This window comes from Patella vulgata, chromosome 2, assembly GCF_932274485.2.
Source record: "Patella vulgata chromosome 2, xgPatVulg1.2, whole genome shotgun sequence".
NCBI classification, from domain to species: domain Eukaryota; kingdom Metazoa; phylum Mollusca; class Gastropoda; family Patellidae; genus Patella; species Patella vulgata.
Genome location: NC_065880.2, coordinates 74,530,600 through 74,548,081, shown reverse-complemented (window position 1 = coordinate 74,548,081; position 17,482 = coordinate 74,530,600). Strand labels below are relative to the sequence as shown.

The following is a 17,482-nucleotide window of genomic DNA, read 5'->3' as shown; positions in this document are numbered from 1 at the left end:
ATTTCTGAATAATTGTCATTTTAATATTCCTCCATTTCTTCATTTAAACTTTGGTCTGTTCTGGGTTTTGTTTTGTTTTTTTTTGTTTTTATTTAGAATTTCTGATGTGTTATACATGTACTCTGATCAGTTCAAAAAATTATTTATGTTATTATAAAAATTGGTTTTAATCACATAATAATAGCATTAGCTGGAATTTGAAAATTGATCAAAGTATAAACTGATATTATGTAGTTGTTGCACAATCATGCTTCCATCAAGGCTCTAGTTAATTTATTTTTCTATAAAAATGTGACTAATTGTAAACTTCAGACAGTGTTTTCTAATATTGCAACAGTTTAGATATGATTGATACACACGTCACACAGTGTACTAAAATTGTCACATTTTAAGAAAAATGCTCTATGCTAAAAATATCTGCACTGATCACTTGTCATCTAGAGGAATGGCTTTAAAACTAACTCATATATCTGCATCAGTATACCAGGGCACATGGAATAAATATCCCACGAATATCCATCTTGTTAAACATCCAACTAAAAGACCTGAATCAAAATTAGCATCAATTGTACTAATATTAATTTGATGAGACAGTTGACAATTTGGGTAGTTTTGGCGCCAGCTGGTAAAGGTTATTGTTTTTAGAGATTGACTGGAACCAAACATGGATTAGTAATTTTGATGGCAATTTAAATTATATAAAGTATTTGGACCTACCCTACCAAGAAACCATGTTTTTTCATATGTACAGAAAGAGGGTTGGGTTGTCGAATGGTCCAACACATGCGATTTAAAGTGGTGCAGTTTCGATCCCAAGCTTGTGTGTTAAAAGGGTTAGGATTGTCGACTTAATCTCGTTGGTTTATCCTGGTCCCCCGGTTTCCTTCCAATGCTAAAGACACCTTTGGTCAAGCAAATTATTGAAAGAAAATTGTACCATATGATAGTCATCAGGTCTTTTACTTCAATGTTTCATATGGGATACAGATATTTATTTTGAGTTCCTGTGTAATAGACTATTGGTTGTGGCTGATTGTAATCACTGGCTGGAAGCTCTTGTCTGAATTATCTTTGGTTTGAATAATCTTCATTTAAAACCACAAAAGTTTTAGTATGGAAAGAGATTAATTTGTTTAATTATTATTAGAAAATAATTCTGATTGTCCACAGATTTCTTATTTTGAGTTTTGGCTTTACAATAAAATTTGAATGTTTTTGATTTAAAAAAAAAAACATGAGTTTCGGCAAAATCATCTTTGATTCAACAGCAGCACCCAATCATCCATCAAAAATAGCAAATATAAGCTCATTCGGCAAACCTCGGCAGGCTTCGGTACCTTGCGTTTAACCTCGACTGTATGACAAATTCCACCATTGGAACTGCTTTCAGGTTCCCAGATCAAAAATGGCAGCTGTTTTTCTTTCAAGTTTATCCGATTTTCTTTAAACAAAGGACAACTTTGCAATGAAAACTCTGCGCACTATTCGAACGATGCCATTTTGAGAACTTCTTTCTAAAAACGGAAAGTTTCCTAATGATTAAACCGGTAGCCGCATCACAATTGTATGGGTGTAGCTACATATCACTTACCGAGCCGAGGTTAGATGTAGGGTACTGGAGTCTGCCGAGGTTTGCCGAATAATATCGGCTCTCATGATTTCATGTGCACATTAGGTGATATGAAAAGATAATATAAAGGGGAGTGCCATGTGATATGCCATCTCATTATTTGATTCATAAAAACCAACTGTAACAAACTTACAAAACCCACAGCTTTAGGGACAATCGCAAAATTTCCAAATGAATAATCTGCGGATAGATCTTGAACCCCAATTGTGCCGACAAGATAAAAAAATGTTGACATATTTCTATTCATGAATCAACATTTAATTTATCATTTTCTATCTAACCTGGTTCCATGGTTCCACCTTGTCAGTTGTGTAGGATGGGAAAAATTTCCCTCATAGCACACTGCATTGCAAATGTTTGTTTCATTAGCCCAGTCTGAACAGAACAATCAGACGATAAACCCCATTTCATTTCATTTGAACACAAGTGTTGAAATTTTGCGAGGGTCCCTTGTTAATAAATTTTCATAGCTTGCTTATAACATCTTATATGAATTTAGTGGTTTGCAATATAAGGGAGATAACTCTCATTGATCAGCAACTAACCAAATTGCTTAGTTTATTTATTATAACTAAAAAGACACATTATTATCATTGTTATCATCATTCTTTTCATCACCTTGGTTTCTAAAACATAAATTTAGATTTATTTTCCAATTCTGAAGAAAAATAACATGAATTACAATGTAGGTTTCTAAAACTTTAATTTTCTCAATTCTGAACAATACAACTTGAATGACAATGTAGGTCGCTATTTGACTCATATAAAACAGAGAAAGCAAGCGGTGTTTCATCCCATTGGTTTCTAATTTTGATTTTTTCCAATTCTGAAGAAAATAACTTATGACAATTTAAGTCTATTTTACTAAAAGAAACAGAGAAAGCAAGCGTTGTTTCAGTTCAGTTTAGTTTGCGATAAATATAGGAGATATATTATTAAAAAAAAACCAACAACCATATACTAAGTAAAGTATTTTACGAATTTGAAATAGAACATTTGAACTCAGATATTTAATGCAGATAATACACTGCGAGAGAAACATCATATTCTTTCATTGCATGAGGTTGCAGTTTTCATTATTATAATTTTTGCATGGTTTAATTTTAATGTTAAGTAGTGTAGTTATCATTTTGTTAGTTTAATATTTCATGGATTTTTTTTTTTGTTAAGATTTTTATTTTTTTATTTAAACGAACAGTTGCATGAAATTCAAGCTTGTTTTGCATGAATTTTTTTTTTTTTATCAGAAACCAAAATAGTACCTTTTTTTGGATTTTTGAAACAAATTAAAACCAAATTTTTAAAGTTACAGAGCAGAGGAATGGTAATCGATTTGTTGGCATTTTTAAAATGTTTTGGACCAAAACATTGAATTTAAGAGACAGTATGTTATTAAATTCTGAGTAAAATGTCGACAAGGAGGTATCCAACAAAATGCAAAAGGAAACCTCTTTCAAATCAATTTTAGAAATACTTTAGGAAATAATAATATTAAGTGATTAACCTCTAAAAGTAGGTATTATATAATATCTGTGTCGGTCATTCAAAACGTTCAGAATTCTAGAAACCTCATCATCATCACTATCATTATCATCTTCTTATTAATAAAAATCATTCATTATCTTAATTGCACATTAGAGATTAATTACATCTAGATTTTGTAATAATTTTATTTTGATTCTCGTAGAAATTAGCCATTCGTAATAATTTTTTCTTTCACAAAATAAAGGAGTAGAATTACTTTTTTCTTATTCAGTCTCTACATTTTATTCCAGAAATTTAGATTTTACTAGATAATATATATTAGTCTAGATTTTATCACCTTTAAATGAACAATTTAGAACTTTAAATCATGATTGATTCACAATTTAGAAACTTCTCTTCTTATATTAATAATTTTGCTTTAAAAACTAAAATAACTTTCATCCAAACAAAAGATTTTTAACTTTTATAGCTTTTTATTTCTTTATAACTTACATGTCAAGTACTGTGTCTTATATATATATATATATAAATGTTCTATTTTTCATTATTGAAATTTTCAAAACAGTTAAATTTTTAAAATTAAGAAAGAAAAATGAAAATTGATAAAACTAATTAATATTTAATCAATAATTACGATAATTATCTTTAAAATTCTAATTGATTGCGAAAAAATATGAGGTTTTCTTGTGCGTCTGTTTCAGGATGATTCAACGCGAGACAAGGTGATGCAACAAATGGTTTCCATGTCCTCTGCTCAGGTCGTTGCCACGGATATAGGCTTACGTTTGCCTCTCTCTAATCTGCAGGACCAGGCATGTCGTGACAAGGCGCTACAACAAATGGCGTCAATGTCATCTGCACAGATTGTTTCAGCTAGTGCCATGCACAACAAAAATCTCGCTTCCGGTCTTAGTGGGCTGTCTGGTATGACCCCCGTTAGACCCGGGTATCCGGGAGCTCCCCCGGTGAGTTGGCATGTCTTAGAGTGGTCTCCCCTTTCAAGCCTCGTTCTGCTTGAGAATCTTGCAGTTTTCTTGAATTAAGGTTTTAGATGGTCAAAATTATATAGTTTACCTTGAAAAAACAATCTTTGTAAGGTACCGTATTCATAAATTCTTCAGAACATCGACAACTGATTGAATAATGCATTATATTAAAATATTGCATTGTTGTTTAAACCATAGCAAGATTCTTTCAGGACAGGCTTGTCTGTTGTATACATATTTGCTTCTCCATGGTTTTTAGAAGTTATGTCCCTTTAGCTAGCCTAACATTTTTAGTTTTTCTAGATTATCCCCCTTTACCCTGCACCTTTAAATGTCAATTTTTAAGTTTCATTATTTAATTTAGTTTCTTTTTATGATGAATAAAAATAAAAGGTTTATAATTTATCACATTTCTCTGTTGATGGTATCAAACATTAATTTCACTATTTTTCTTTTCTGGTTAAAGTTTTAGAAAATAAGAAAAAGACATGTTAGATTGATCGATGACTAAATTAATCATTTCAAATATAGGTTTTTATAAAAAAAAATATTTTTTGATATTTCAGTTTTGGCAGCCGGGTTTAACAGCCCAAGGAGAGTAAGTAATTTATAAGTTATAAAACTACATCTGAATTTATATATATTTAAGTTTATAAAAGTAATTGTAGCCTGCAGGCAGTTTTATCTAAACTGATTAAGAAGTATAATTTTAAAGTTTTAACGGCTAGAGGGCTATTTTGATTTAACCGTAACATACAATAATATCTAGGCTAGCAAGATCATTTAGTTTTAAACGAAATAGGTCTCATGAAAAAGCTGTGAATCTTACTTCAGGTAGCTAAAACATTTGACATTCTATGTTTTATTTATTTATTTTTTTTCAGTGTTAAACCATTTGGTTCTCCTGGTTATGGCCTAGAGTCTAAATTACCTTCAGCAATCCCAGGGGAGATGACCCCAGCATGGCAAGGTCGTTCAATAGCTGGACCAAAATTACGCCTCGGTGAATTCTCTGCATTTTTAGAACAACAGAGAGATCCAGATTCTTATCATAAACATTTGTTTGTCCATATTCAGTCTAATCCAACATACAACGACCCTCTTCTAGAGGTAGGTAAACTAACCTAGTAAATTATATAATCAGTTTCAAGTAATAATTGTATGATGATAAAATAACATATTGTCCTTGTCTTTCACAATCTGATGATTGTCATAATAATGATGTACATGTTATTTTTGGAGTAGTTATTACAGATGCATTATGTAAGAACTAAATTTACCTATTTAAAGTCTTTCTTTAGATATGTTTTAACATAACAAGCCTATAATCAACTCTCTAGGTCATCAGATGGCTGAGATATGAACAAAAATGTTAAAATAGACTAAAAATATCTTTTTAATGATATAACAAGCAAGGTAAAAGTTAAGATTTAACAAATAAAGTGATCTAAATTTCAACAGTTTTGATCATATATTATTATAAAACCACGACTTGCAACTTCCATGAAATGAAAACAGTTCCGAAGATTGAGATTAATAATTTGATTATGTATGTATTGTGTTTCAGTCTGTTGATATACGACAGATTTATGATAAATTTCCTGAAAAGAAAGGAGGTTTAAAGGAATTATATGATAAAGGTCCACAAACAGCATTTTTCCTTGTCAAATTCTGGGTAAGCTACAATTCCATATTACACAATTATGTTGGACTGTTTTAAGTTGCTTATAGTAAGTAACTGTGCATGATTTGCATTTTTTGGGAAAATATCACATTATTGAACTGATATTCCTAATTAGAGATTCAACTTTTACAATATGGTAGTTTGCAAGGGATTCCAAAAGCGCTCAAGTCACACTCATATACTTAAAAGATATATCCTCTAGACTTGTGATCTCTTATTGTTCAGAGATTATATATAACCAAACTGCAGGCAAAAGCTTATTTGTTGCAAAAAATGTTTTATGATTTGGAAATCCTATTCTTTCTCATTTTGTGTGTCCAATTATTTTATATTTCCATTATTGAGGTGTCACTGGTATTTTAGTTTTAGGTAAATAGTTATTGATAAGTGACCTATTGGTTGATATTCTATGAGATTGAATCAGTCAACCAATATTAAGACGTCATATTGCTAGTGTCTGAACATTGCAATTTCATAGTGTCAATTTTGAACAGAGCAGGTAGATTGTCGTGTGTCACTGCTATTGTGTATCATGTAAGTCATAGGTCCGCCATCACTGCATTATAGCCTACCTTTTCATGTCTTAACAACTATCTGTGACTTTCCAACGACAGGACAGGATTTCATATTTTATCTAATGTGAGCTAACTAATCTCTTTCAGTCAACAGTTTTACTTTTGAGGTCATAACAAATATAATACATTTAGTTAAGAATAAATAAGTTTTCAGGTTGTACTAAAATAGGTACACTGCATGGTGTACGCCCATCTTCATTAGCCCAGTCCGTGCGGAAAAGTAGGACATTAAGCCACCTTTCATTTCATTTGTACTAAATAATCTAATTACCCTTGAGCTTGTGGGAATGTATCTGTTAATATCATGTTTACATTCGTGTTATTCTACTTTTACTTTCTTACTTTACATTCACTCATTTTACTCTGAAAAGGGAACTCTCCTATACAAGAGTCTAGTTTAGAGTAAAATAAATATGGTTGAAAAGAATGACTTACTTTATTCTAGCATATTAACAATATCTTTAACTGGCTTTTATTTATGAAATGAGGTTTAAAAAAATGAAATTAAATGGGGATTAACAATCTACTTTTCTGCACCGACTAAACTCTTGAAGACAGGCATACACCATGAGTTGTTCTATGAGGGAAATTTTGCCAGGGAACCATGAAAGAAAATCATGATGAACTATCTTGGCCAACACCGGGATCACTGAGTTACAACAGCTTCTATTTATTTATTTCAGGGGGATATCAATACCAATGTTCAAGATGAAGCTGGTGCATTTTATGGAGTAACAAGCCAGTAAGTAAAATTTACCTGTACTGTTTTTGTAGTGAAATCATTTCCTCGATTTCTTTTTGTGCTAAGTGATTGTAAGGAGTTGACATGCCAGAATTTTAAAACAAGTTATGTAATGTCCAATGATGCCAGAGTATTAAAACTAGTAATTTAATGTCCAATGATGCCAGAATTTTAAAACAAATAATTTTGCCAGAATTTTAAAACAAATAATTATGCCAGAATTATAAAACTAGTAATTTAATGTCCCATGATGCCAGAAATGTCAGCTGTATTCTGGATTAAATACTAACAGTTTATTATAATGGTGTTTTATAGGTATGAAAGTAGTGAGAATATGACAATACAGGTTTCTACCAAGGTGTGTTCATTTGGTAAACAGGTTGTAGAGAAAGTTGAGGTAAGATAATCACTAGGTTAATCTACATACCTATATATATATAGTGGTATCAATTATGGGGCCGTTGGGGGACCACAATAGATCACAAGGTATGAGTCAAGTGTTGGGATTTTGGTTACCTGCTTTTACCTGACAAGGAGTAGGGTTGTCTGCCCAACCGTGTGGGTTTTCTCCCATTGCTAAAGACCCCAATGTGAAAGCAAATTATTGAATTAAAATTGTAGCATATTTGTCCCAAAATCACCTAGTTTGGTCATAAAAAAGATGGCATGTACATCGATGTTGTTCAATGTCCGTTATCACTTCATGAATTAAATGTTACAGGATTTAATCTTTTCACTTCCATTATAACATATGTATATTATTTTTCAGACTGAATATGCACGTTTTGAGAATGGTCGGTTTATGTATCGTATTCATCGTTCTCCTATGTGTGAATATATGATTAACTTTATTCACAAATTAAAACATCTACCAGAAAAGTACATGATGAACAGTGTTCTTGAAAACTTTACAATTCTACAGGTATTACAGTTTTCTTTATAAAAAAAAAAAAAGCGGGTAGGATAGTTGAGTGGTCTAATGTGTGCGCTTTAGCTTATAAGGTCTGTCATTGAGTCAGGTGAAGTGGTTTCAGTCCCTTGCTTGTATGTGACAAGGAGTTGGGTTGCCCAATTTGCACAATTAATGCAAGTTTGTGGCTACATGGAATTTGGTTACAGAACTTAAATGCTGGGCCTAATATTTGTCATAAACTTTACAATCAATTTATATTTCAAACATTGGCCAGTTACAATGATGTCATGCATTCATTAGCAGGCCAGTCTCTGGCTTGAATTATTTGTTAAAATATTATTATTGTTCAACTTACATCTTTTCCTATCACTAAATGCCTTACAAACATCTATTGTTTTGATAAATTTTTACAAATTTTGAATTTGCTTTCTTTCAGGTTATTACAAATAGAGACACACAGGAAACGCTGATCTGTATTGCCTTCGTGTTTGAAGTATCAACTAGTGAACACGGAGCACAACATCACACTTATAAACTAGTGAAAGACTGAACACGCTTCACTATAGACAATTACATAGACTCATGGGAGACCACTCTTAACGCATGTTTTGAAAAGGAAGATGACTCTCATCGAATGTGCTTTTAAAGGGAAGTAACTCTAATATCCTTGTTCATGAAGGATATAAGGATAAAATGTGCTAAAGATAAAAAAACACCTTTACCAGCCACCTTTTTATATACAAAGCAATAGAAGACTTTATTAGATGTGAACAAACATTAAATGTTCAAACTTAAAGTGTTCAGTTGTTGATGAAGATTGTGGAGGAAGCACGGACATTGTAACATTGTGTGTCATATTATAAACAAAGCAAAAGAAATCAACATTGTTCTGTTAAAGATCTCCAGTCATTATATTACCATGCTTCATTATACATTTGTTAGTGCTTGGAAATTTAATTTCCTTTTATATTATTATTATATTTTTTTTTTTAAATTCTTTGAAGAACTTTGCATAAAATTGGCAATAAGTTTCTTTGAAAAATTTCTTTTCGTAGTTGTTGGGTTTTTGTATAAAAAAATGTTTGTGCTGTAGAAACCCTGATATAGAAAATTGTAGAGTTTTTATTTGTAGTTATCTTCTGTTTGTGTGATTAGAAAGTAAACCAGTATGGTCTAATCTTAGTATTTTACACATTTTTATCTTCTGTCTTTTATTTTTTTAAATATTTCTGATTCGATCTTGACATCAATTTCTTAAAACAATAACGCTTTCTTCTAGTGACGTTTTTGGCCAAACGCATGTTCTTTAGATCATGTTGTCTGTCATCGAGTGAAGTGGCATGGTTTCAATTCCAAACTTGTACGTGACGAGGCGTAGTGTCACTTGAACAACCTTGTGGGTTTTCTCCAGTTATCGCCCCCGATAAAGAGTACCTACTACCACCTACGTGCGATCAAATAATTAAAATAAAATTGTAGCAAATGTTAGTCCAAAATGACTTAGTTTGTGTCTAGCGGACATTAAACCCCATTTATTTCACTCGTAATTTATTCAGAGCATCATTGTTATTTTAAGAAATTAAAGAAAGATGGACATGTGTAAAGTAATAAGACTGTTTTTAGTCATATCTTTTGTACTTGCCGGTTTATTTGTTATTGATTATGTTTTTGTTTTCTGAAGTTATATATATTAAAATTCATCATGTTAAAAGATTTGTAAAATTGAAGAGAAGGAATAGCATCAATTTCGACAGACATATTATAAATCTTTTTATGCACTCTCTTAATAATATGTATCTGTCAGTATTATATACTAGTGAAAAATAGTTTAATGAATGGAGTAGAAACAATACCAAGATACACCCACCCTTTATGAATAAAAATGAGTACGATATGGACTAGGAACTGATCATGACGCTATTGACGTCATCTTGGAATTGTGACATCTTATTAGAAATCGAAGTCCACCAATCGATGTGCAATTGTCCAAGGAACAAGCATGAAAAGTTTCATGTAGATCATACTTGAATTGGCCTTGCCCCCCAAGAAGAACAACAAGATAAGCAATGGTCCCAAAACACCCAAAGTGAAATATAACTAAGTATATATTAAAATATTATATATATCTTTCTTAAATACATTTTATTTTAAAGATTTCAGATGCAATATTTTCAAATAACTACTGTTAAGTAATAAATTTATATGTGTTTTATTTTGATAAGATCAACATAGGAATGGTTACATTTACTGAACAAATTCTAGTTTTACAGTGTATATGTACATGCATGTTTTAATTGTTATATTTTATCAGAAGTTAAGATACTGTTTTAATTAAGATGATATTGAAGAATATTTTTTTTATCAAAAATTATATAATAAATTACATTCGTCCAATGATCTAAACAGTTTATATAATTGTGCCTTTTTGTTCTGGATTAATAACAGACAGTAGATAAAAACATAAACTTGTATAATTTATTCAAAATACTAGGAATTATGAATTAAGAGTCACTTTCATGAATCATAATTTAATTTTAAATTAATTTTATAAATGACATCTAGAGGTATGCAGTAAACTATTTACAATGCAAATTATATATGGATATAACTACTTCTGTTCTTTGATAACGACAAAACATGATGTGTATGTGTTACGACAAAATGTGACGTGTATGTGTTATCACAAAATGTGACATTAATGTGTTACGTCAAAACATGACTTGTTATGTATTACGAAACGTTGTTATTTAATAATAGAGAAGTAATTCTATCCATATATACCCTGTTTTGTGTTATGAATATTTTATAATTAGTAAGTTAATTCTTAAATCTCCTCAAATCTACTGTTACTGATGATAATTCAATGTCACTGATCGTCATTTGAGGGATTTTTAATCCTTTGCAAACTACAATATTGTGAAAGTTAAATTTCTTAAAGAAATATCAGTCCAGGCATAGTTTATTTCTGTTCAGTACTGACAAAGATATCTATTGAAATTTATCAGCATTTTGCAAACACTGCAGATGATATATAGGATGTGACCATATAGTTTTCGCTAAAATCTTTTGATAAATTTTGTAAATCTGATTGAATTCAAACCAGAAGGTTTATTTACTGTTAATATTTTGATGATGTTTTCTTAACCCTTGTGGGTTCACGTTATATTTGCCTGAAAAACAACTAAATTATTTTACAAAAACATTTTAGTGACATTTGGAAAAGATTTAATAATTCTCACAAAATTGCTACTTTGTGTACTATGTGATAAAGAGGTTAAAATGGCAATTCACGCTTGATACAAAAACCATTGAATATCTTGAATTCATCATTTAATTTTTGGTATTTGTAACATGCAGCTGCTAAAAGAGAGAATACTCTGGCATACACAATATGGTATCAGGCAGCAAACACATTAGCAAAATCCATACGTTGAGTTGTTTAAGTTAGGGGTCCGTTTGGCCCCCTTGTTATCTTCAAGCGTTGGGCCTGATTTGCATGTAACAGAACTCTGCATGTGGGAAACAGATGAATACCGAGTTCTTCACTACGTGTAAAAATGTATAGGAGACAAAGTCACTAAATTTCAGAAAGCAGTGCCGAGTAGTTTTTTACACAACACTATAAAACATGTGCATGGGCTCCACGGAGACCCCACGTGCACCAACAAGGGTTAATTATATGTTAAATCACATATTTTAGCGTGTATCAAGCAGTGAAAAATTAGATATTGTCCTTGTTCGATAAATATAAATGACGGTCGATAACTTTAATAGGATTCATGAAAGTTGATTCTTTGAACAACCTCTATAAGACATTTTACTGGGTTGTTCAAAATTCGTTTTATGCAGAAAAACTATTATTCATTGATGTTAATTCTACCAAAATAAAATATCTAGGAGCCTTATTCATGAAAACTATAACTAAAATATTTTAAGAAGACAGTCTTTTCATTGGCTAAGAGCTCAAATTTGAACTTTAATTTTAGTTTTTTGGCCAATGAACAAACAGTTTTCTTAAAATATTTTAGTTTTAAATTTTCATGAACAAGGTCCAAGATTAATGGCTTGTACATTGAACTGGACAAATATATCATTTACTTAACAAGTTACAGGTAAAGTAGCCATTTTATTAAAGATGACTTTGTAACCGGATCATATCACATGGTCAGTAATTTTATGCAAATTTAAATAATGGCATTTGGTGCATTGTTTCTATTTTAGCATGATTTAATAATTGTATATAGTGTGCCTTCATATTTGATCCATCCAATCATTGTCCAATCACCTCAAGCCTTTTAAAATATTATTGCAATCTGTCCAATGGCGAAGCAGATCCTTTACTGATCTGTCTTATCACACTGAAGCCTTTTTACTAAAATTTTGACAGAACTTAAACACTTATCTTTGAAAACTTGAAATCAGAATTGTTCAATTTAATCTTAGTCTTGCAAAAGACAGCTGCGAAATTATGCAATGGGAAGATTTTTATACAGATCTGTCCATTTATAAATAGCCTTATAAAAAGTGGAATAATTTATATTTAAGAAAAGACACTGGTGTCCAATTAGAATAAGTTGTGATTCTAAAAATACTTTAAAAGATTACTTATTTATTCTACTTTTATTTTAAGCACCTCTTGATCCGAGGTTTAGAATCAAGAATTTATGTATTTGCTCAACTGAGTTTTTACTCTAAATTAGATCAATTATTTCAGATAAGCAGATTTCTGCCTTGAGGCCACAGTATACCAATTTGATTTCTGTTCTTTGGAACACTTGTTAAAATATTTCTTCAAGAAAAAGACTAATTTAAAAACCAAAAGTACCAAGACCCTGAAGAACAGATAATCAAATTAGTTTGGCCTGATGATCACGATTATTTTCAATATGGTAAATTTTTACAAGTTCTTCAAATTTGAGTAAATTCTCAGATGCAGAGTTATATATAAACACAAAACCTTCAGGATAATAAATATTTGTATAGTTTATAAATATGCAATAATTTTCAAATAGAAAACATAGTTGTTTTATTTACCGTAAAAATAACACAAATAATCTACTCTTGTTATTTATTTTACACCATTAATTGTAAATAAATTCATTTTTCATTTTAAATATCAGAGTTGGAAAAAAAAATAAGTCCATGGCCTCTTTAAGAAAAATTGCATAAGATGTAATAGGATATTTTAGTGTTCAGTGAATGTTTTATTGAAAGTTTGTACATTTATGTTATGCATCAAATTTAATATTAATACTTTTATTATTGCTTTACATATAATTTTAAAATTGAATCATATGAGAAACCAGGAATGAAATATAATTTTTTACTTGTTACAGACTATGTATAATTAAATTTTCTTATTGAGGTCATGTTGTTTTTGTTTTTTAACTATGATAATCAAGTTGAGAATTTGGCAATAGTTTTAGACATTTTTTTTAAAAATATATATATATATATATATATATATAAAAATCTTGAACTGTTGTTTTATTTTGGATTTTTCACTTGTTCAATTTAGAATCATTCATTTTACTTGTCAAAACTTTACATGGTAGTTATCATTAAAAATAAAATCATAAAATAATTATATTATAATATATTATACATTTATATCATACCTACATATGTACAGTAAGTTTGACCATAAAGGCTTTTCTACTAGATATTTAAAATTTGTTGGTTTTGATTTAATTGGAGCCGCATTGGCAAAGTGAGTATGACAGTGGCTTACTAAGCAGGAAATCTTGGTTCAATTTCGATGTTGTTCATGATTTCCACTGTGGTTTCACCTTGAAAATGAGACAGAAAACTGAGGTGCCGTGTAGGCCTACTGGTGTGCATGTTAAAGAACCCATGACATGGTCTGTCATTTACTCAAGTGGTGTGGTTTCAATCTCAAACTTTTACGTGACAATGGTTAGTGTCACCTGCCCAAACTCATGAATTTTCTCTGGGTTCTAAAGTTTCCTACCACAGATAAAGACCCCTATGCATATATTAGTCCCAAAATGTCTAGTTTGTGTTGAGCGGGCCTGTAGCCAGTTCATAAAATTTGCTGGGGCTACGGAATATTTTGGATGTTTTGGAGGGGCTAAGGATGTGGCAGGTTAAGAACGCTCCTAAGAAATCATTATTGTTGGCATAAGAAATCATAATTATATTGTTGGCAAAATATTTGTGGGGGCTAGTACGTGTATTCCTGTTCGAGACTAATACCAGCTTTAACACATTAGGCAGCATTCTCGGGGTGAAAATCTGGTCACCTTTGCTCCCGCTAAACCGGTCTACAAATCGGACTATCAATATTCGTGAAATCAATATGTCAACAAAGTTCTCCAATATAATTTGCCAATTTAATAGTTCAAGTTCGAAATAGGCTAGAAATCGATGGCTTATTTCTTTATAGTGCGGAGCCATATTTGCGTAGATGTGAGTTGGATCCTGCGCAGCTATTTAAAATTTGGCCAATCAGCGGTCGCGCTTGCGGGGTTGCGGTCAAAAATTCTGGGGTCAAGTGCCAGGTCATAGCATTTGTAAACAAAACCATGTGCACGATTCACCTTGCTAATTGCTCGCGGTCGGGAAGAACAGAGATGAAATTAACCCAAAAACGTCCCATCGGTGTAGAGAAGTGGTGTATTAGAGCCACAAAAGGTATTTTGATCACGCACTGACATAAAATGTGGCAGTCAGTCAGGTTTTTTCGACACTGATTAAGGATATTGGAACGGTCGATTTCACCAGAAAAATGCCTTAACATCAAGGGAGATTACAGAGAATACAAGGTCGCTACTTCTATAAGTGTAATTCTAATAAAATCATTCATTTTACATAACAACATACATGTACTTAAAACCTGTCTAGCCTGCTGTCTTAATAATTATCATGGATTGGCTAGTGTATAGCTAAGATTAAGAATGAAAAAAACATATTTTGAAATAAAGGTTGAGAACTTAAAAAGTTGCAGAAATATTAAGAATAAATGCTTAAATAATTTGAACTAGCTCAGAATTGTCAGGGAAAAGCCCATATGGACGAAATAAAATTTTGCATCTACAATGTATAAGCTTACAATAGATATGAATTCAAGTAACACTTGACTGTAAGTAAAAGCTGTCAAATTTCATTCTCATATAGAAAAATGGGTTTTGTCTGCAAAATATGGGGCTCACCTACGACATAGTGTACATGTAATCATCGATAAAAGTGCCAAACACATTTTCAATGTCCGAATCTTGCTTCTGATAAATAAAAATTCTGATTTCTTTAAACAATTATAACAGATACTGTACATGTAGTCGATCAAATCCAAAACTAATTACCTTTGATTTAAAAAATATTTTTGATCACCTAAGATAAATAAAATACAATTTAATAGAGGATTTCCACTAAGAGTAAGACACTAACTCATTTAGTAGTTAGAATAAGGCTACCGGTATTTGTTTCACTGGACTTATCAAAGCAGCAAAAGTGTTATTGGTGCTTTAAATAAAATAATAAAAATGCTGTTTTTATTTCGCACTGGACTAAATTGTCCCTCTTCTGTGTGGCCCCCGCTCGAACATACTTGGATTTTTTCTTGAAAATTATACAGATCTCTGATAAAACTGACTTCTTTAACTCTGATGAAGTAGTAACAAGTACTGCACCATGATGTGATTCCTCTGGTGAGATTAATTAAGGAGTAGGGGTGAATGAGACACACTTTTAGTTTTTAAAGTTGTTAAGTACTAGGCCTAGTAGTAGGGATTATGGACATAAAGGCCCTAAACCAAAATGGCTCAAGTATTTGGTCATAACGGTCAAACATTTTGGTCATAACTACATAACGGCCAAAACATTAGGGTCATAATGGCCAAAAAAAACATTTGAATTTTGATATTTATGTATCAAATGATATTTATTAATATAAATATTGCATAATATAAATACCAATATTTCTTAATAGATAATATTTTCATATACGTTATTTAATACATAAATTTAAATACACTGTAGACATTTATACTTAATTCACTGTATAACTATAACATACATAATTTACAAAGACATCTATTTAATATGGAGGGTGGGTGGCGAATGGTTTAACATGTACACATGAAATCATAAGGTCTGTCATTGCGTCAAGTGACGTTGTTTCAATTCTCCGCTTGTACGTAACAAGGACTATAAGGGTCACTTGTTCAACCTTGTGGGTTTTCTCCGAGTCTCCCAGTTTCCTCCCTCTGATACAGACCCTTACACGCAAGTGAATTATTTAAATAAAAAGGAACCATATGTTCGACCCCAAAATGACCTACTTTGTGTCGACTGGACATTAATGTTCAGCTCATGTTACTTTATCAGTGGGGTGTGAAGGACTTAATTAGGGATTATCAAAAACTTTGATTAATTAGTATTCCCGTCTTTCCTTTGAATCACAGCATGCAATGTTCTGGGTTGACTTGGATGGTTATATTCAATTCTTTCATTCACAAATTTTTTCTGGACTTATGGTCTGTAGCCTATGATGCACCTTTATTACATTTATTTATTACTTCTACTAGTTGGAATAGAAGTGGTCATATCTTGTTGAAGGTTCGGTGGAACCGTTTTTAAAATAGGCCTATTATGTTATGAGTGAATTGTTATTTTTGTCGAATGATTAATATACTAATAGTCAGTTGTTATAATGTTTTGTAAAATATATTATGACCACATCACAGTGAATAGTCTGTATGTGGTGACAGTTTTAGTTGCGGTTGGACTGACTGAATGCAGACGCTGCCTTCTCACTCTATTTCTTTCTCGCATCTTTTAACTGTTTTGTTCTTAAAACATCTATGAAACGTTGGGTGAAATCCAAAATCACTGCCGACTGTATCTTCAGTATAATATCCTTCGTAATAAATCCATTTGTATCGAAAATGACGAAAAATGCTGCAATGGATTGGTCATTTCCATCCAATTGAAACCAGTCTATAGGGTATCACGTCATTTGGGACTCAACATAAACGACATTTTGGACTTGGTTCACGACGTTTGGGACTCGGTTCACGACGTTTGGGACTCGTTTGGGACTCGGTTCACGACGTTTGGGACTCGGTTCACGACGTTTGGGACTCAATATAAACGACAGTTGGGACTCAATATAAACGACAGTTGGGACTCTTAAGAATTTATGTAGAAATATCAATAACTTATCTTTTTTCGTTTTAGACGATGGCAGAAGACTCAATATAATAAACGACAGTTGGGACTCTTAAGAATTTATGTAAAAATAGTAGTAACTTATCTTTTTTCGTTTTAGATGATCGCCGAAGACAGATTGAATTGAAGACAGATTCGGAATAATAAAAAAGAAATGAAAACATTATTAGTTGTCTTTTATTTAAAAAACATTATTGAACATTTAATTAAGCTGTTACTATTCAATTGAAAAGAAAAACACGGCTGATACCTGTCTTTTGATGGCCGAAGACAGATTA

General features: G+C 31.4%; 1 protein-coding gene across 11 annotated transcripts in view; it reads left to right on the top strand.

Moving 5' to 3' along the window:
• The window catches only part of LOC126812462 (transcriptional enhancer factor TEF-1), a 30,559-nt gene extending 16,879 nt beyond the window's left edge, over positions 1–13,680 (top strand). For 7 of the 11 annotated variants that reach the window (XM_050538860.2, XM_050538865.2, XM_050538862.2 and 4 more), the window contains 8 exons: positions 3,817–4,080; positions 4,668–4,699; positions 4,986–5,211; positions 5,669–5,776; positions 7,044–7,102; positions 7,418–7,499; positions 7,872–8,024; positions 8,452–13,680. In XM_050538860.2, coding sequence (XP_050394817.1) covers positions 3,817–4,080; positions 4,668–4,699; positions 4,986–5,211; positions 5,669–5,776; positions 7,044–7,102; positions 7,418–7,499; positions 7,872–8,024; positions 8,452–8,565 — 1,038 coding nt within the window. In that variant the 3' untranslated portion in view covers positions 8,566–13,680. The remainder of the gene's footprint in view (positions 1–3,816; positions 4,081–4,667; positions 4,700–4,985; positions 5,212–5,668; positions 5,777–7,043; positions 7,103–7,417; positions 7,500–7,871; positions 8,025–8,451) is intronic. The other 4 variants (XM_050538867.2, XM_050538866.2, XM_050538869.2 and 1 more) reach the window with 2 other exon arrangements.
• Positions 13,681–17,482: the final 3,802 nt, after the last annotated feature.